The following is a 22,188-nucleotide window of genomic DNA, read 5'->3' as shown; positions in this document are numbered from 1 at the left end:
ATTATATATTGTAGCTTCCTGAAGTCTTAAGTGTAGTTCTACTAATTGTTTTATATAAGATTCTTTTTAACTTGTATTACTTTTGACTGTTTACTTTATTCAGGAGTTTTTAATAGTTATATACCCTTACTGATTGATACTCTCAGAAAGTTTTGAAGAATAGGTGCACAGTGCTTGGTGTAGACAGTTTATATTTTAATGCATGTTCATTCCAACCTTTAAGGAAGACTTTGTCTTGATCTAAGATTCAGAACAGAACATGAAATCCAGTTGCTGTTTATTTTGCTCTACTAATGTCTGCTGATAGTGTTTTTGTCCCCTTATTCTGCCCTATTAGTGCCTGCTGTCAATGTATTGTTTAACACCCTATTCTCTACTGTATTGCTGATAGCCATTGTTTAACTTCTTTTTTTAACTTTCACAGAAATCCTACCTTTAATGCCATCAACCAACATCTTTCATACAATCATCTCACAGAAGCCCTATAATCAGCACCACTAGCCAGTTTATTTATTTTGCTCCAATGATAAGAAATGATTTGTTATTTTTAACTTCATGCCATGACTAGTCTCTCTCACTTCAAGACACTTGTCCTTCTGCTTATTAAATCCAAGTATTTTATTTGTACAAATCTCCACGTTTTTTTTTTTTTACTGCATATTTAATACACAAATCTTTTTATGGATGTTTTATGTATAGATGTTTGTTACAAAAATATTTTTATAAGTGTTTTAACCTCACATATACTATATTTACATCTCTCTGACAAGTTCTAAAATTAATTTTGTATCTTTAGATGAACTGCAGTAAAAAACAATAACACAAGTATTTTTCTATATAAGTTTATTTTTGATTACCTACAACATTGAATCATCATCACTGGATTAAAACTTTTGCTTTGGTTTCAGTTCACATACTAATGTGATATCACAATAAAAATCGATTTTTTAAACAGATCTTTCTTCTCTAGCCTTATCAATGATACCCTTTTACCTGCCACCAGAGCTTGTCAGGTTGACTCTGTGTGATCAATAATTCATGCTTTGCTGGTGGTACATACAATAATAATTTCTAGTTTGTAAAAAAAACAAATAGAAATAGCTGCATTCTCACCATTTGTAATAAGAGATGTAACAAAACAAAATGAAATTAACCTATATGTGAAAGTAGCATTTCAAAATTTTCTCTCTCTCAGAAATCACCACATTTAATTACTAGAATTAGACTAGTAAACTGGACACAAAAATAACAGTTCACCTGAAATTCTACTTATGTCTGTGGTTTAAGAATTCAAAGTAATAGTTTAAAGACCAAAAGGTGAAACAGCATTGAAATTTCTTCCAAAAGATTTAATATCTATTATAAAAAATCATGCAAAGAATCAAACATAAATGGGCAGAAGTGAAAAATTTTGTGAAATGGTTATCAAAAAATAGGCCTAACTGTCACAAGTGTAAAACCAGCAGCATTAATATTATTTTTTCCCTTTTGTGTGTCCTCAACTTTCAGTATAAAAGTTATAATGAGCTTTCAACTACAAACATGTTTAGTTTTTTTTCAATAATTTATTAGACATTCTGTTCTGCAACATTTGCAAGTATTGACTGTTTTCCTTTCATTTATAATGCAGCAAAGTATTTTGGTAGCAGAATAGGCCAACAGAAAGCATATGGCAGACACCCACTTGTAGACTTAATATTATCCCTTTGTCTATTATGCAAGTATATGGCACACAATCTTTCCATTGGGTAGATTAGCCCTTAAGAATAGCAACAACATATTGAGAGTATGAAAACAGTTATCTGAGTATATTTACAACAAACAATTACATAGCTTTAGACAAATTTAATCTCTGCAAGACTGGACACACAAGGTCTAATCATCACCATCAAATGACTTAACTTTTAACACAGGCCTACAGTCACAGCTTGTTAAGTTTGTTTGTTTTTTTGCTAGTGTTTAAAGAGAAATAAACTGATGCTGAATGTGAAGGGCTCATTACTTTCAGTGGCGTAGCTAGGGGGGCAAGGGGGTACATCTGTCCCCGAGTGCAGCATCGGAGGGGCGCCAAATTGATATTACATAATTAGGAATTATGGCTTACATTTTGTCACAAGGGGGCGCAAAAACTGACTTTGTCCCCTGGCACTGAAAACCCTAGCTATTCACTGGTTATGTTAACATTTTCTTTGCTTTATCCCATAAATAAACTTCAACATCTCAAATATCTTGCAACAAGCAAGACATAGCAAGACAACAAGGACATAAGAAGACCAATAAAAAACAGTCTCTAATAGCATGCTATGTGTCTCTACTGAGCTACCATTCTTCTGTGCGATTCTTATTTTGTTTTAGCCATAGTTTGAAACAGAGAAACAATTATACTTGTATGGCAAGTCTTGTCCAATATTTCCTCTATCTGTACTTGCCATCAAATGATTACAGAATTTCAAAAGATATAAATATATAGAGAGAAAGAATTTTAATTATCGAATATTTTGGAACTACAAAATTATACCAAGATATATTTAATTTGTTTAACGTCATCTTTTATGTATGTATGTTTCGCACTTATGGCAATTAAGGTGAGACAATCCCACTTTGTCTTTTTCACTTCCAGTAACAAGTTATCAACAAATCTTAGGTAAAAATTCTGAGTTAATAATCAACTGGATATCAATAATAGGCAAAAGAATGCTACAAATAACAATCATATGATATTAAAAACAATTGACTAATGTTTATGTAAATCAACTTACAAAATATTTTTTAAATCTAAAGTATATTGTACATTCAAATTTTATAAGTATATATACGATATATATGCATAATAAAAAAAACACTAAAATGTATGTGCATGCATGCATGTGTTTACAGCTGAACATATTTTTACAAATTTATTTAATCAATTTTTAAAATAACTACTACTGTTTCCTAGACCAAATGTTAAGTCAGTTGCTTTTTATTTAAATGATTTTGTAAATTAACAACTACTTTTCAGACAGAATTTGGATTTAAATCAAGAACAGTTTCTAGACATTCAATAATTTTTACTTTAATAGTGTATTACATACACTGTGAAACCATTGGTGATGCAAATGAGTTTCAAAATGTGTGAAAACTCAGCACATTGTTTACATATGCACATGTTATTACATTTTCAAAACACTTAACACAGTATGTCCTTATTCAACATTCATAATGAATACATTTATCAATCAACATTTTTGTATATATAATTGAAGATTGCACTTCGTTTGGTCCGTTTCTGAATGTTCAACTTCAGTTGAAAGGATAAGGCAGGTATTTAATCCATCCAGAAGCCTTTGTACATAAAAATATCAATTGTCATTTCAAAGTTTGTAATAAAGATTTTAACACAAATAGAACATACTAACTCAAGTTGCAGAGATTAATGATGTTTTCTAAGTTGCAAGGTTTCGAAAGATACAAGAACATTTACATATTTACAAATTATGCACTAAAGCAATTTTCCCTTCTATAAAAATAAATTACATATAGTTAAGATCCTATTAAGTTATAAAAAAAAATAGCATTAATATTACACAAATTCCTCTAAGACATTAGAAGAGAATGGGAGTCCAGTGACATCTTCTGGGTTAGATAGAAACTAGTTTATATTCACTTAGTAACAGGGATCACTGTGGGATTTAGTTTCAAGCAATGAGTGATTAATCTTCACTGCTACTTATTATTCATGTGAATTAAGAGATTTTTGGTAAACAAACTAGATGTTCTTTGAGTTTTAAAAACTGGAGATATTACAGCTTTTTCATTTTTTAATGAATTGCCTTGAAATTTGGTATGTGATGTAAGAGTCCAGTAGAGTACATCCACTGAAAATATGTCATAGTTTGGAATACCACAATCCAGGATACATAAGATAGAAAAATCACTAAACTACCACTCCTGTTAGTAGCATCTTGTGTGACCTGTAGGTTATTTGTGGCCACAAGATGCATTGTTATTTGTCTTGATTCTGGTAAGTGTGAAGACCTTGGGAGCACAGTTGAATGCTGCATAAACTTTACATAAGTGTGAATGTTGTGAATTCTTTATGGTCTGTTGCAATATCAATTTCAGTTGTAAGACTGAACCTTATACATCACTGATACGCAGTATAAGAATGAGATCTTCGGTATTTACATATTCTAGTGACAAATTACTGAGGACCCACAAGTCAGGAAAGTTAGCTACTATCCATGTTCAGCACCCTTCTTGAAACATAAAACCAGTTAAACAAACTCTGGCAAATTTACCATTTCAGACCACCCACTGATTGTCCATAGGTTAGTAAAGGGACAGTTCAACATACAGGGGCTCAACAGGAGAAAAGAACCACCTGTCACAGAACAATATCCACAGGTTCAACAAGAGAAAGGAACCACCTGTCACAGAACAATATCCACAGGTTCAACAAGAGAAAGGAACCACCTGTCACAGAACAATATCCACAGGTTCAACAAGAGAAAGGAACCACCTGTCACAGAACAATATCCACAGGTTCAACAAGAGAAAGGAACCACCTGTCACAGAACAATATCCACAGGTTCAACAAGAGAAAGGAACCATCTGTCACAGAACAATATCCAACAGGAATTATTAAGAAAACACCAGGAAGTTAGCAAGTTATTTGAACAACACATTAGATGTTTACAAGATTTGTTTTGCTTATTATTTTCAAATCACCTGAAAGAAACTATTCCAATGTCTAGATATCCTCTCTGAATTTAACATGCACAAAAAATTAAATCAAGAATTACTTATTAGTTTTACTAGTTTCATTTCAGAATAATATAAACCACATTTGGAGTAGTATTATAACCCATGCAAACATATAAATGTATTGATAGCACATGATCACTCACCCCTGAAATACCAGATCATCCAGTTTTACTGATACAAGCATGGAAAGAAATCAGATACATTTAATTTTGAAAATCTTAAAAAAAAAAAGGTTATAGTAACAAACATCAAGTCTTTATACACAAACACAGATATATCACTGTAACATTAAGGAAATCTTAAAGAGAAATTTACTGAAGTTATATGAATATGGTGGTTACAAACAAATTGTGTTACAAGAGGATTTTGTCCTTACACAAAAAATAGAACTGTAATTTAGTAAAATACCTCACAGAAGACTGATCTTTGGAACAAAACTCATGGCTACATAAATACACACAACATAATATCACTCTTGATCAAACATAAATATCCAAACATACACAAAACTTACCAATATATAAACATACAATTATCACTTCTAGTTTTGTAGAATTAACTGTGGCTTGTTCTACTTGGAAATCATAGTCACAAGATTTTGTTTGGCCAAAACTTGTGGACATTATTGAAAAAACAAATACAGAACTGGTGTACAAAAACTTGAGTATAAGTGTGTTGTTGGAACACTAACACAGACAAATTCTGTGAACCACCATAAGCAAAATTAAAATTTCCGAAATCTGCAAATTGGTGGACAATTCTTATCCCTAAACAAGGTGACTTGTTAAATTAATAAATTTATGCTAAAGACCATATTGGAATGACCATGAAGGAATTCTATAATGATAAAGGGAAATAAAAAATTATGATGACATAATAATCACGAAAGATTCGCAACTAAACCAAGAAAGACCCAGAAACTTCAGCACTTCTGAAAGGTCACCTTTTGTTCCTGAAAAAGAATATTCACATTTCTGTCTCTTTTGAAATCAACCTGAAGAAAAAAAGTAGTGATTTATTTTTAAACATAAGGAGAACAGTTTTCAACTTACAATTAGGATAAATCTGATAGCAACTGCTGTCATAATACCCAGCACAAATACGATCACGTAACAGGTAACTTTTGGAAAAGGGTTACGTCTTTTCTTTAATAACATGACTGATGTTTTTATTTTCTTGTCTGTATACGGAGGGTACCGCAGCCTAGAGTAAACAACAAAAAAAAACACAAAAAAAAACAACTTGAAAATCATTTATTTTAAATGAATTATCTAACAGGGCACAAAATAATTAAACTAAAGCCATACAATACTATAATTCTTCTATTAACACAACATAATAATTATAATTGTACTAGCTCTTAAAACACCACCCCTCCTTTTTTAGAAAGTTTTATTAAAACTCAACTTTAATGGGTAATTTAACTGTCTCAATATTAATTACCTATAATAATTTATTCAAATTCAACTTCTTGTTGATGATTTAACACTAACTAACTGTAATAATCCTAAAAGTAACCACAACTTGAAAAAATATACATAAGTTCATCTACACATTTGCAGATGCTGAGTATTTGGCACTATAGCTTTTGATACAGTATGTGTATCATCACAAAATTTGGTAGGCTTTTACTAAAGACCACAAGTATTTTGTATAGAAAAAATCAGTCTTTAATAAAATATTTTTACCAACGATTTGTTTGTGAAAACAAGTGTTTTGTTACCAATCTGAGTGCAAAGTGATTTAATGTTATGATGAAAAAACTACTCTTTGTCCCAAAAATCTCAAATATTATTTGCATAACTTCTACAACATTCTAAATACATTTCAAACATTTGTTTTCAATAAGACTTTGTATTTTGTTATTTGCTACACCCTAACGACTTTGGGTCTGTCATTTGACCAACCTTGTAACCATCATAAAAAAAATTAGGAATGAATACAAATTATGCTTTTTTTATGCTAGAATGACTACGTATTATAACACAAAAATACAAATATTTAATCTAAGTAATTTATGTCTCATAACAATACATAATTGTTATGAGACATATATATATACATATACATATATATATATATTATTTCTTTATTATATTGACCTTCCAGTCATGCCTAGCAAACATTACATAACTTGCATTGACACACTGTACAAGCACTTATGTATCAAATAGTATAAAACTGACCTTTGGTCTTCCCTTTCTTGGCTAGATTTCAATTATTATACATTAATATAAATGTATATAGATTATTACTACTTAGAAATAAATTATTACACTTTTTTTTAAAATATAGAACAATATATAAAGAAGAAAACAAACAATTATCTCTTTCAGTATGATCTTTGAACTTGAACTTGGATACTTTGGATATAGGTTGCTAAGCCTTTTAAAATTTTGCAGGTAGAGAATATCAAACTTTTTTCAGGTTTTATATTTATAGTTGAATAACCAAAAAGTCATAAATAACTGTACTAATACCCTATAATTGCATTATAATTTATTAAGCTTAGTAACTAAAATGTATTTAGGTTTAACAAAATATGAAACTATGAGCAAACTAAAGACACAACCTACCTTCTTGAAACCTTTATTCAAAAGAACGTTTTAGCTTTCTCAGAGATTAAAATAGCTGAGAAAACCACTAGAGGGACATTATGAGCTGGTTATTTGTTATTCACATGTCATATATTGAAGTAAATGTATATAAATATAAGGGACTGTTTCGAACGAGGGAATGTGAACAGGGCCACTGTGTTTGATTCAGTACATAAGCCTTATCTTAACAAAATAAAAAGATACGAGATTATTTTATATTGTAGCTTAGTAATATTAGTAAATTTAGTTCCTAGCTTATATGAAACTATAGACTTAGTATTTGGACATCACAAACATCTAATTTTAAACAGTGCTGTGTTCAACACACCATGTGACTCACTAAAATCTATATATAGGTATATATATTTTTAACAAGAAATTAACTTGTATATTATATTAAAGTTTGAATTATAATCTACAATTTGATTCCAAACTTATTGACATAGATTCCTAAAGTAGTAGTTCAATAAAACTTTGAATGCAAGTCAACAAATGTGATGACATGGCCTTTGACCTGTGAAGAAAGGATTAAACCATATACTCATATAATAATATGATTTTATCTATATTCAACTAAGTGACCTCTTCTGTACAAAGATATATTTGTTTACCAAAGAAATGATTATGAACTAGTAGATTCAAGGTTTTAATGTATCCAACACACTTCAGTGCACCCACTGTTCTAGTTTCATTACACTCAATATTCCAGTAGATCCTTTGTAAAAGCATAATTGATTGGGTGATTTTCTAATTTTGCATTAATTTAGAAACATATCCTGTAGTAGTTTATGTCAATGCTTTTAACAACTGTTGCATTAAGCATCATACATTTAAAGAAAAAAATATTTCATGGTGTTTACAAGTGTTATAATTTTTTGTATCTAATTTGTTTCCAGTTTGACCTTTTGTGCAGAAATGGGAATCAAAGTGTAAATGTCAGACCTTTCAGAACTATATTCAAAATTTAATTACACAGTTTTATTACTAATGTAAAGCAGTAAACTTGACTTCAAATTTAATTTACAATTTGAGTTTTAAAATAATTTTAATTTCCTAACAATTTGCAAAGAAAATATCTAAATAACTTCTCAGAATTTACAACTCTGTCACAAGAGGTCTTTCTCTTATCAAAATTCTCCATTTTATTTTTCCCCTTATATGGATTTCAGAATGTCCACCAATTAGAAACACCAACTATAAGGCCATAATTTAACAAGAACCTCCCAACATTATTTTCTGATACATAAATCAGTTTTTTAGATTCACTATAGAACTCCTCCAAATTATTTTGTACTTATTTACTCATACTGTCAATAATAAATTTTTCTAATCATTAGAAAGGTCATTTTGTGAAACACGACTAAGACATCTGTATGTTACCTTATTTTAGTATAAGACACTACTTCCCAAACAGATATTACAGAGTATGTAATAAATTGAGTTTTAGAAGCCAATGAAATTTTTATAATGTATTTATATGTTAGTTTAAAAATGCCAGATAAATTGGGGTGCTTTTTGGGACATTTTGATTCACATTTTGTGTCTTAAAACACCTATTTGAAAGCTACACTAATTATATTTTGTACAACTAGTGTAGAAAAACTAGTACATGAAGAGAATTTTGTGAAATACAAATAGGCCTATAAGCAACAGAAGTAATAAATCTACTGTCTTCTTGAATACTTTTATTCAAAGATACATGTTTAACAAAATTACCTGAAACTAAAAACTTACTAAACTAAATATGAAAGTTAAATGAAAAAAATAATTTTCCATGTAAGATAAACATACAATTTTCTTGTGAGTCACATACTTTAATACATTGTCTACCATAACTTTAGCTGTACTCTTGTCAACTGATCTATCATTATGCTAACTTAGTTCTTAGACACAGTTCAGCTTTTGTTAAAGTTAGTGTTAAGGTTGAGAAGATAATTTTACCTAAAAAATTGATATAATTAGAAAGTTATAAAAAAATTAAATTGTCAGCTAAAAATATGTTTTTACAAAGTTAATATGAAAATCACCTTTCACTCAAACTATTCAAAGAAATTTAATAAAAGTTCTTTATTTTTTTCTGTACAAGAACCTCATGATTACTGAACCCTTGCCAAGTTTTATGAAGGTACTCATAGTATAGGTGTAATTTAAATACACATTAGTTCTCCAATGTGAAAGCAGCACATTTGCCTCACCCCATATACACAGGGTTAAACCATAATGTACGAGTTCTGGTATTGATGGATAGGATTCTTCAGCAGTGGCAAGTGGAAGGCAAAAGCTGATTTGCAATTTTTACATCTTTGAGTTTTAATACCCAATGGATAAATTAACATTTTTATACAGGCATTATTTTCTGCTTTTCTGCACATGTCATGAGGTTTTACAAAGTTACTATTTTAATGGTATATGGTTTGACTTGTATCAAAGTTCAGTTAATAATCCTAATTTTAATATTCTGTTAGTTTTAAGTTCAATGTTTTAAAAACAATATTAACAAAAAATTCCTCAATTTCCCCCTAGTATAAGAATTGTAACATTTGCTTCCTACGTCTTCCTTCTTATATAAATATATTTACTCTCCCCCATCAAAGAAGCAACAATTTTAAAGTAAATTACTGACTGTAAAATTACTTTTATCAGATAAAAAAAGAACTGATAAAAAAATGAACTTTATCTGGTTACAAAACCCTATACTGTAAAAGGATGTGTAATAACCTGCACTGGAAAGAAACATGTAAAATCAATACTGTGAATACATCATTTCGTGAGCTTAATTGCTATACAAATATTATTTGGAAGAATTAGCTTTCATTAACCCTATCTCCATATGCACCCTCTACTGTCCATGACACAAGATTTTAGGGTCTTACATTGAAAATTTTATTAAGCTACCTTTTGTTTAACGTTACACCATTTAATATAGCAATAAAATCTTAGCTAATAACCCATATTTTAATAGCATAGGTTTTAAATTCTTAATTTAATAATGCAGTATTTAAAAAAGTCATCAGTTTCCTCCCCTACTGTAACTATGTGACATTTTCTCCAAGTATCTTCTCATCTCTATTCTATCCACCACTCTGAAATTTAACATAAATTACTCATTACAAGCTTATTACTGCTCAGACAAACCATATTTTTATAGCCTTTAATTTTGTTTGTTTACAGAGTTATCAAATAGAGAATCAGAACCCTCGTGTTAATTTTGTTTGTTTACAGAGTTATCAAATAGAGAATCAGAACCCTCGTGTTAATTTTGTTTGTTTACAGAGTTATCAAATAGAGAATCAGAACCCTCGTGTTAATTTTGTTTGTTTACAGAGTTATCAAATAGAGAATCAGACCCCTCGTGTTAATTTTGTTTGTTTACAGAGTTATCAAATAGAGAATCAGAACCCTCCTGTTAATTTTGTTTGTTTACAGAGTTATCAAATAGAGAATCAGAACCCTCGTGTTAATTTTGTTTGTTTACAGAGTTATCAAATAGAGAATCAGAACCCTCGTGTTAATTTTGTTTGTTTACAGAGTTATCAAATAGAGAATCAGAACCCTCCTGTTAATTTTGTTTGTTTACAGAGTTATGAAATAGAGAATCAGAACCCTCGTGTTAATTTTGTTTGTTTACAGAGTTATGAAATAGAGAATCAGAACCCTCGTGTTAATTTTGTTTGTTTACAGAGTTATCAAATAGAGAATCAGAACCCTCGTGTTAATTTTGTTTGTTTACAGAGTTATCAAATAGAGAATCAGAACCCTCGTGTTAATTTTGTTTGTTTACAGAGTTATCAAATAGAGAATCAGAACCCTCGTTTAATTTTGTTTGTTTACAGAGTTATCAAATAGAGAATCAGAACCCTCGTGTTAATTTTGTTTGTTTACAGAGTTATCAAATAGAGAATCAGAACCCTCGTGTTAATTTTGTTTGTTTACAGAGTTATCAAATAGAGAATCAGAACCCTCCTGTTAATTTTGTTTGTTTACAGAGTTATCAAATAGAGAATCAGAACCCTCCTGTTAATTTTGTTTGTTTACAGAGTTATCAAATAGAGAATCAGAACCCTCCTGTCACATCCTTTCTTTCAGAAACTGCCAATAGTTCATCCTGATATTTAAAACTAAATTATTTATAATAAATAGAAAGGCAATGTTTCAATCTATCAAATGATATATTATATTACATTGTTTTCTGTACTGAGAACTCGCTATTTTGCTTCCTGTTCAAAATCTATTCCCACAGTAAATACACTGACTAACTTTGCTAAATTTTTAATAGGTTTTATGGAATAGTTAGAAAACCAAAACACTGAGGATATCGTTTGTTTTTTGTGTGTTATTATTCTGTATTCTTAGGTATGTTATCTAATTAAATAAATATAATTTGATACAGTAATATCATAAGTACTAAGAAGGAAGGTTAAGTGTCATCAAAAGTTGAAAGCAGAAAAAAGAAACAACAGGTGAATACTATTTTTTTCATGAATATTCTTTATTATTTTAAAATTAAATAAAATTTAAAACTTAAAATCTTTATAAGTTAGAAAAAAATGTTTTGATGAGGTATGCTCATGAGTATCACCATCATAATTTGATAATGTAACATGTTTCTCAAGTGATTTACAACTTATGTGGTGGGATTATTAGTTAAACAGGGTGCAAAGGGCAATAAAACCATAAAAGTTAAGTAACAACAGACATAAACTGTTATGAGTTTTAAGTTATACAGATCTAGAACAAAAGAAGTGGGAGTAAATTAAATTTATTTTGCATTTTTCTCTGGTGGTTACAAGGTCTGTCAAGTTCACTGACTTTTTATAGTTAAGTTAGATAAAATAACATATGATATATAGTTTTATAGAAATAAAAAAGGAAGTTTGTAATTTATTTAGGAGGTGTTAGAGATGATGTGAATTAAAATTTTTAACACAAAAATTACTTTGCATGTGAAACAGTCAACATTGAATCCATATATTCACAGAGAACATTTTACTGAAAATATATTTTTAAAATTTTGTCATCTTTGTTGGTTAGAAAACTTTTAACACTTATTGACAGCTTCTGAACTTTTGTAAAGATACAAAAAAACTGATAATTTCAACACTCTACTCTAATTTAATTTGGGGTCATGAACTGAAGTGACCCTATAGCGAGAAGTTTTAAGAGAAATGAGAAAATAAAAACATTTGCAGTTATTGAAGATAAATATGACTTACGATCCAAGATGCTCTAGAACTGGGTTGAAATTCCGTCTAAGAACTGCTTTCAGGTGAGAGAATGTGTCAAAAGAATACTTGCCATGATATCTTCCCATACCACTACCTCCAACCCCACCAAATGGTAAAGTGTCCACTAGATGAGAAATCATTTACTTCAGGACAAAAGAAAATATGACCCTACCAGATAATTTTATAAAATATTAAATCTTCCATATGGGAAATCGTTTATCTCAAATGTAGATGTTTTAGTATAAGAATATTCTAATTACAATATATATTTAGATTTACACAGCTGGAATTGAAAGAACAATGATAGAACTTCTCTATGCTTTAAATTAATTACAATCTCTGCATAAAACAAGTCCAACATTATACCATGAGAATTTTGAAAAAATTATTAAGCTGATATGTCTTCAGCAACATAATTTGACAATGTTATGCATTTTCTAAAACAAATTAATAAATTGAAACGATTACCCATTCATGAGGTATAAGGTTCTTTCTTTATATTGTATAATTTTAGTACATAGTAGTTTATACAAGTTAACTTCTGTAATAAACAATAACAAAAACCTCTTTATAAACCATACTGAATCAAACTTCCTGTAATATACAATAACAAAACCCTCTTTATAAACCATACTGAATCAAACTCCCTGTAATAAACAATAACAAAACCCTCTTTATAAACCATACTGAATTAAACCCTATAATAAACAGTAACTAAACCTTCTCTATAAACCATACTGAATTAAACTTCCTGTAATAAACAGTAACTAAATCCCCTTTATAAACCATACTGAATTAAACTTCCTGTAATAAACAGTAACTAAACCTTCCCCATAAACCATACTGAATTAAACTTCCTGTAATAAACAGTAACTAAACCTTCTCTATAAACCATACTGAATTAAACCCTGTAATAAACAGTAACTAAACCTTCCCTATAAACCATACTGAATTAAACTTCCTGTAATAAACAGTAACTAAACCTTCTCTATAAACCATACTGAATTAAACTTCCTGTAATAAACAGTAACTAAATCCCCTTTATAAACCATACTGAATTATAACTCTGTAATAAACAATAACTAAATCCCCTTTATAAACCATACTGAATTATATAGCATATATAATAATTACTGTAATAAACAGTAACTAAACCTTCCCCATAAACCATACTGAATTAAACTTCCTGTAATAAACAGTAAGTAAACCTTCTCTATAAACCATACTGAATTAAACTTCCTGTAATAAACAGTAACTAAACCTTCTCTATAAACCATACTGAATTAAACTTCCTGTAATAAACAGTAACTAAACCTTCTCTATAAACCATACTGAATTAAACCCTGTAATAAACAGTAATTTAATCCTCTTTATAAACCATACTGAATTAAACCCTGTAATAAACAATAACAAAACCTTCTCTATTAACCATACTGAATTAAACTTCCTGTAATAAACAGTAACTAAACCTTCTCTATAAACCATACTGAATTAAACTTCCTGTAATAAACAGTAAAAAAACCTTCTCTATAAACCATACTAAATCAACTTAGTTTAACAAACAAACTACAACAAAACATTTTCAATAAACCACTGAATTACTTTTCCTGTGACAAAATCTTCAAGAAACCAAACTCATTCAAATGTAAATCTTCCAAGCATATTGAATCATGCACAATTATAACAAGCCATAAAACCTTGCTATATTCCACTTACAAAACGCATGCACAATTATAACAAGCCATAAAACCTTGCTATATTCCACTTACAAAACACATGCACAATTATAACAAGCCATAAAACCTTGCTATATTCCACTTACTTTACGTACCTGAAAGATGTATGACTGTGTCATTGACACACAAACTTCCGCTTGAAGTATTGTTAAGGAATTTTTTGATGACTTCATCCTTAGTAGAAAAAACATACAGAGAAAGAGGCTTCTCTCTGTATAAAAATGATAATTTCACTTTAGAAAGGTTCGGGAGTGATTATTAGAGACATCATATGATAAAAATATTTACAACATATTGTGTGTTGTGTATAAGAAAAAAACATCACCACAGCCTCACCTTTTAGTTAGTATAACAGTTATAATTCAAACAAACCTCATAAAAATAAGCAGCTTGGAACTTCTAGCCTCTCTCAAGTTTTTCTTTTTGAAATATTGTGGCTATAAATGTGAAGCAGTTATTCTAATATATTTGTACATCCACTCTTCATGCATATTTGGTTTTGTTATCATATATATATCACACTGCAAGGTTAAAGTTTGTAGGAATATCAATATTTACTTGTTGTTGATAATAGCTATTGCTTCTTCCACATCTTTGACTGGAACAATTGGAAGAACAGGACCAAAAATCTGAAAGTGAAAACAAGTTGAATGAAACTTTATAAGATACAAGTTCATCAAAAGATTATTATTAATGTGATTGCTATTTTTCTGCTCACAAAATATTCCTAAAAAAAGAGTATTTCTGGTAAAAAAAAAAATACTACAATAACTTAACTTTCAAATAAATAAAAAATTAAACCAGCAAAAGGAATTGTATTACATTAAAACTCAGTCACAAACCTCTTCTTTCATTACTGGATCAGAAATGTTGACATCTGACAAAATTGTTGGAGAGAGATAGCATTCTTCTTCAATAATATCACCACCAACCGCAACTTTACTGTTTGATATCATATTACATATTCTCCTGATATACAGAAAAAAATAACACACATGAGCATCTGTGAAAAAACTGTAAATTACAGCAGACATGATTACATATCATAACTATGAACTAGTCAGCATGTACAATAACAATTTTGTGAATGACTTTATAATACACCATAAAACTTGGTTTCCTAATAATTTAGTGGGAGAATATTTATTAATAACACTAAGTAACACAAATTTTGTTCCTTGATAGTATGTGTTATTTCTTAATTGCTTATGTTGTAAAAGTACAGAAATTGGCCATTATTCCCTTCAAACTTTGCTTTTGTGACCTGGATAATGAAATTTAGAAATTAACCTATTTTCTACATAAAAACGGGCAAGTTTGCACATTTTCATTTACATAAGGTCTGAATAAAACAACGTATGAATCAAGATTTACATGTATTTATACCAAAGTTAAACAAAAATGAACAACATTTAGAAGTGAGTAGTTATTCGAGATTTGCTTCTGTAACGTAAATCACTTTCACATATCAGCCCCGAAATATGGTCTCCCATCGTGTTTTTGTTATACGCTCCTAGGTAGCAAAAGCAAAGTTTGAAGAGAAAAACAGGTCTTTTCCATTTATTTTAGGCATAAGCAATTAGAAAATAATACTTTCTGCCCAGGAACAGCAAAAATTTTGTTACACAGTGTAACTTGAAGAATAAAAAGTCAACTTGTATTCGAATATAATACAAACATAATTCAAAATGATAGGAAACATATTTTACATGGTAATAGCTGAGAACTGAAACTGTAAAGGGTTCAGAAAATGAAACTAATAAAGTTACATGATGACATCTGAAAGTGTGTAAAGTGTAATAAAAAAAAACAAGTAAAAAATTACATGATTGTAACTTTTTGGGAACTGAAAGCATGTAAAGAATTTAGTACATAAACCTAACAGGAAAATGTTGCATGATGGTGGTGGCTGAGAACTGTAAAAGATTCAGAATACAAAAGTAAATAAAAAAAATTATTTCATGATGATTGAGAACTGACAACAAAAACAGAGAATTCAGATGAGACAGAAGTGTAAAAAGATACTTCATACAGGTATGGAATTGATAGAAACTAGATCTGAAAACTTGTTAGTTTACTTGAAACTGACGGAAGATAAAGGAACAAGTGAAAGAAAAGTGCAGGGAGGAAAGCTACTAAATTTATTGGACAATTTATTGTAACTGATATACAATGAAAGACCAGAAGCTAGATAGTGGAGAATACAAAGTTAAAAATACATCTACACACTGTGCTAATTACACGTGCATATGATAAAATTTTATGTTTAACAATAATAACTTCTAATTATCTTACTGAAAATGTTTTTTGTTGACAATCCTGGCAAGATCATTTGAGTTTTTAGGGTTTTCCCCAAAAAATTCCTTAAGAATTTTGTGAGCCATATGTATAAATTCTTGTTGGGTCTCTTCAGAACAAAGTACGTAGTCAGGTGCAACACATGTTTGTCCAGAATTAATGAATTTTCCCCACAAGATTCTTCTACAAGATATTTCAATGTTAACTCCTTTGTCTAGGTAGAGAGGGCTGAAAATATTCCAAAACAGAGCATCAAGTTCCAAGTCTGAAGAAATGGTAAAGCAAAAATGATCATTTTCTATGTTATTTACTTCGTTCTTGGAAGCAAGAAAACTTTACTAACACAAAGCATTATGGGTAGTCTGGTATCATTTTTAAGATCTAGCATAATGTGGAGTGAATTTATACAGAGACACATGCATTACAAACTAAAATTTGAATGCTATGAAAACTTTAGATCAAAAGCACTACATGTGACCAAAAAATTCATGAGTATTAATAAATGTATATAAAATAATTATACAAACCATTGATCACTTCCAACATTTACAAGTGATTTGTAAACAATATTTAAAAAAAAACCAACAAGAATTACTCAATGATTTGGAAATACAACCCTTACATATAAATTTAATATGATATTTAACTATGTTTATAAACCTAAGTATATTCAAACACTTAATTTTGATCCAAACACAAATTTATGACATGCTTAGTCAATCTAAAGTCTTTTTAATATTTACATGTTTAGAATTAAACTAAACTGCAAATAATTAATATGAAATACTAAAATTATTTTCCCACTGAGTTGCTTTCATGTTATCAATACCCATGTAACTTAAATTCTGAATTCCCTTAATGCAAGGCCAAGCATATATTCAGTTCTATTTACAACCTTCCACGTGATGTATGGCATACATACGAAAACACATAAAAGCTATATTTCTTTGTAATATATTTTTCCTGGTGGGGAAAGTGGATGGTGATTATTTCAGATGTAACTTCCTTTTTGAAATTTATTTTAATTCTAAAGAGCTAAATTGAAATTGGGGAGAATTACCAATAAAATACTAAAAGCCAAAAACAATACCAAAATAGATAGGAGAACTGAAGATGATAATAAGGAATAACAGTTTCCCCAAACTATGAAACGTAATGACCTCAAGTATCTAAGCAGAGTTTGAGTGGAATCCAGAACCAGAGTACAGATCATGGATTGGGTTCACACAAATCTCAAGAATACTGAACCAAAATGAGAACATTCACAAAAATCATCTTCTCAGCTGGATACCTCTTTTTCCTGGACAACCATTAAAAAGTAAGTTGGGCAGTAATAATAGGTCTCGTGAAGCCCTTACACTCTCAGGTAGGTTTCCATGTTGTGTTACAACAAGCAAACAGGGTTACAGTGCAAAAAACATCCTCTTGTAGTGGTTTAGTAATAATTAAAGACTACACATGCTCCCTTCTACACAGCTTTGAAAATGCCAGCCAAAGTCCCAAGACCAGGCAGAATTGAAGAAAAAAGACCTCAACAGACCCAAGAATAGGCTCAGCAATTATAAAATAGTACAACATGAATACCAGTTAGGGTAAAGGACAAAAACAGAATGATTAAAACCAGTTAACCCTATCAAGACTGGTGAGGGGTTAGAGGGCATTTTACTACATTCATACACTTTATCACAATTTTATTAAACCACTCTTTTATGAACGTATGCCAATAAACTCAGTATCAAATTGTAGATAATTCAAATTTTAGTATTATACATTATGCCAATAAACACAGTATCAAATTGTAGATAATTCAAATTTTAGTATTATACATTATGCCAATAAACTCAGTATCAAATTGTAGATAATTCAAATTTTAGTATTATACATCTTAATTTGAAAATAAATATTATAAAAAAGGAGCTAAAATTCAATTTTTAGACATCACACTTGTACATCATCTTTTGGATTCAGTCAAATTACATTTTATGATACCCATAATACAACATCTATTGTTTCATACAAATTATAAAATCAATTTCCCATACCTTTTCTATTTTCATACTATTTACTGAATCCACCCTAATGACTCTACCAACCACTTCATAATTTGACAAGACTTTTATCTACATCTACTTTTCTCTGACCATAAGTTTATAACCATTTAAAAACTATACAATTCTGTTAATTTAAATTATTTACAAGAGAAAAGCTCTTTTATCATTGAATATTTTGTAGGTTTCTACTTCATCCACTAACAGTAGAATAAATGTAAGAAACAGGCAAAAAAATAAATAAATTATAAGAAACTCTCAGATTTATTTTTGAACTTCGTTGTCTATCCATAACAAAAAAAACACACAGTACTATTCACTTTATTTCTTCTAATAACAGTAAAATAACTATAAAAATAAGTGTGACAATGTGAGAATTGTAAACTCTGACCATAAGAACTTTGAAATTGTGTAATCAGTACTAACCATACAAAACTTTTTATTTTCCTAATTTTTATGATGGTTACGACATCAGTCAAATTGACCAACACTATATTTGATTTGATAATCGAGAAAAATATAGAAATTATGCAAATTAAACTTGACAGATTTCAGATAAAAAAAGTATTTTTAATTTCTAAAATCAAAGTTACTTTGCATGTTGAATAGTCAACATTCTGAAAGATACAAATTCATGAACACAATTTTGATAAAAAAAAATTTAATACTTAATTTCAAAACCTGTTATTTTGTGAATGAAAGTCTTGTAATGTTTACTAACAATCTCCAAAATTTTGTCAAGATACAAAAAACATTGTAGTACAATTACTCTTGTGTATAATTTTGTGGTTAAGGTAAAGGATAAAAACAGAATAATAAACACCTGTTAAAGCAAAGATTAAAAAGAATGATGAACAAATCATTTTGATTCATCTTCATGGAGGTGAATATTTTTAGTAAAAATACTGAAATAAAAAATTTGTTTCCTTGCATAAAAAAACCTTGCAATATTTGCTGGAAGCTTGCTATGAAAGTCAATTTGGCATCACAAACTCTTTCAAATAGACTAAGCCTTTATTACAAGAATTAATATGTTAAAACAGTAATCATCCTCTGCTAACAACACACATCTTCTGAATGAGAAACTAACGTGGATGGATGATGCAAATGATGCAGGGAAGAATCACTTGCAAAATCAGTTGGAAAAGAGATAAAGTACCTTGTAACAAAGCACCACACCCTAATGTATGAAAGATACATAACAGACATGTGGCAAGAGAGAAGGTACACCTGTGACAACTACAACAAAGGAAGGATGCACCTTAAAAATTTATTCCTGACTGAAAGAACCCAATGAACTAAAGTTGCTGAAGATAGTCATTATTCTGAAGTCTTAAGATGAGTTTCATTCATTGTGTGCAAGGTAAAAAATGAAAATACATAAAAGTAAAAGACAAAAATGATCCGAAAGCAAAAAGCTTGAGAAGCAACATGAAGAGATGAAGATAACCCCCTATGAATATAAAAACACAGTGGTGCATACTCTAGAGGGTAGATGTATGTGAAATATCACACCTGAGGTCCTTGACTAGACACAACAGTTTGTTGGGGTTTAGACGTGGGTAAGGAAGAGACAAAAAATAGGAGGAACAACCCTCCAGAGCCACACCATGGTCTTGGGGAGAAGGGAAATATCAGGAGAAAGGAAATGATAGGCAGATTAATAAAGGGTACATAAAATGTCAACAGCAAACAAAGACCAGCAACATTTGCAGGCCAAGAGAAGAAGAAAATGTGTTTTATGGGACAAAAGAAACAAGAACCACAAATGGTCAAACAGAGGTAAAGGCAAGACATGGAAGACCACAGTAACAACCCAATATGGAAGGGAAGAACATCTAGGAGACCTCCAAATCCAGAAGGAACATATGAGCATAGAGAGAATTTGGGAAGTGCAAACCCTATGGGAATCAGAAAAATGAAAGGTATGGGACAGCACTATCCAAAATTCAGAAAGCTAGAAAACCAAAGACCCACAGTCAAAGAACTAGATAAGAAATTCTGCCACCTGAGCCACAGAAGACCAGTCAGAAGGAAATCCCCTGCCAGCTGACTAACAGCAGAAAACATTCCATCTGCACTGGTACACTTCCATGAAAGATAAACAAATTAAAGTAGCTAAAAGGAAGAAGGCAACAGTTTGTCTAAAGCCAGATCTTCTTGCCGTAGACCTGACAAAAACCAGGTGTGAAGATACAGGATGGGAAGATTTGGATGTAGAGCAGGGGATCGAGTCTGTTGAAGAAAAGAAAAATGGTGGAATGTGAACAGGTGGTAAGAAGCATAGACTTTGGAGCCTCAGAAACCAATGTTGTGCTTGCCAAGGGAGTTGCAATCAGGAGAATTCAATAAGAAGTGAAGTGTACCAGAGAAATCACCCAATGAAGTAATTAGATAGGAAGGTACACATAAAAGTGAGACCAATCCTGGCTTAAGGTATAAACAGCCAGAGCCTGTGGATGTGGTACAAGCAATCAAAAGAGTGGCAACCATGTATCATGATCCATGGCAAATGCATCCAAATTGGAAGAATCCCCATAAAGCTAAAGGTCCCTGAAAATGATTGAATCAAAATGACAACTCCATGTGATAGATTTGGCCCTGGTGTGAATCTGTGACTAGCTTCAGTGTGCAACCAATTAGAAACACAAACTAAGGATACTAGCCAATCAGAATATCAAATTTGAACATCTGTTGCTAATGATTTATTGAAGCAAATAAATTTGCCAAGCCTATCAAAGAGGTTCTTACCATCTTGTCATAAATTTAGGGTGATTTCTAACCCATGTGATATGCATTTAATGGACATTTGTTTTGTAACCAACAGAAAGAGTAAAGTTCAGTGTACCACAATTACCCTTGTTTGTTTAGTTTTGGCAATTAGACTTGGCAGCTTGCAAGAAAGTTTTAAAACTTATTTGTTGCTTAGTTCGAAAACCAGGTAAATGACAGTACTTTTCAGGTATTCTATTCTTTCTAGTGAATGATATATCTTTTGTGTTCAAAAATGCATATTTGAAATTTACACAAATTATTTCTCTAAAAAATTCCACTACAGTAGAATTATAATACCATAAAACTCAAAACCAATTTTTGTTTAAATACAAGTAACTAAAATGTAAAAAAATAAGAGATTTTTCACATGAGAGAGGTTTTAAAGTACAATAAAACCATAACATTAAATGAAATTTTTTAGAGGAAATACCTTACTAAAGAAATCTTTATTCTGATTTTTTATGCACCAGATACTAAAGTCTTGCCAAATGTCAAAAAAAAAAAAAAAAGTAAAATCAGAATTATAGTAAATGTTACCATGTTTAGTTTCACAAATACAAGGCCAATCCAACAACTCTACTCCACTGACATTGGTTTAAATAACTTCATTTTAACTTTAATGCTTTTAGTTGAGATGTTATTAAAATGTTATGAATTGATATTTCAACATAAGATTTCAAATTAATTATTCCCAGTAATTTTTTAATTTTTTACCTGAATACTTTATTAAAAAATGAATGTATGTACATGTGTCATATTTTAC

At 30.0% G+C, this 22,188-nt stretch overlaps 1 protein-coding gene across 3 annotated transcripts in view; it reads right to left on the bottom strand.

Moving 5' to 3' along the window:
• Window positions 1-828: 828 nt before the first annotated feature.
• LOC143248772 (aldehyde dehydrogenase, dimeric NADP-preferring-like) overlaps window positions 829-22,188 on the bottom strand; it is a 37,101-nt gene continuing 15,741 nt past the window's right edge. For all 3 annotated transcript variants that reach the window (XM_076497461.1, XM_076497463.1, XM_076497462.1), the window contains exons 7-13: window positions 16,600-16,830; window positions 15,147-15,273; window positions 14,863-14,933; window positions 14,400-14,515; window positions 12,557-12,692; window positions 5,799-5,949; window positions 829-3,324 (exon numbers count right to left, since the gene is read on the bottom strand). In XM_076497461.1, the coding sequence (XP_076353576.1) occupies window positions 3,283-3,324; window positions 5,799-5,949; window positions 12,557-12,692; window positions 14,400-14,515; window positions 14,863-14,933; window positions 15,147-15,273; window positions 16,600-16,830 (874 nt within the window). In that variant the 3' untranslated portion in view covers window positions 829-3,282. The remainder of the gene's footprint in view (window positions 3,325-5,798; window positions 5,950-12,556; window positions 12,693-14,399; window positions 14,516-14,862; window positions 14,934-15,146; window positions 15,274-16,599; window positions 16,831-22,188) is intronic.

The sequence above is a fragment of the Tachypleus tridentatus genome, chromosome 4, assembly GCF_004210375.1.
Source record: "Tachypleus tridentatus isolate NWPU-2018 chromosome 4, ASM421037v1, whole genome shotgun sequence".
Lineage (NCBI taxonomy): Eukaryota > Metazoa > Arthropoda > Merostomata > Xiphosura > Limulidae > Tachypleus > Tachypleus tridentatus.
The sequence above is the reverse complement of the archived record's forward strand: the minus strand, read 5'-3'. Positions and strand labels throughout refer to the sequence as shown.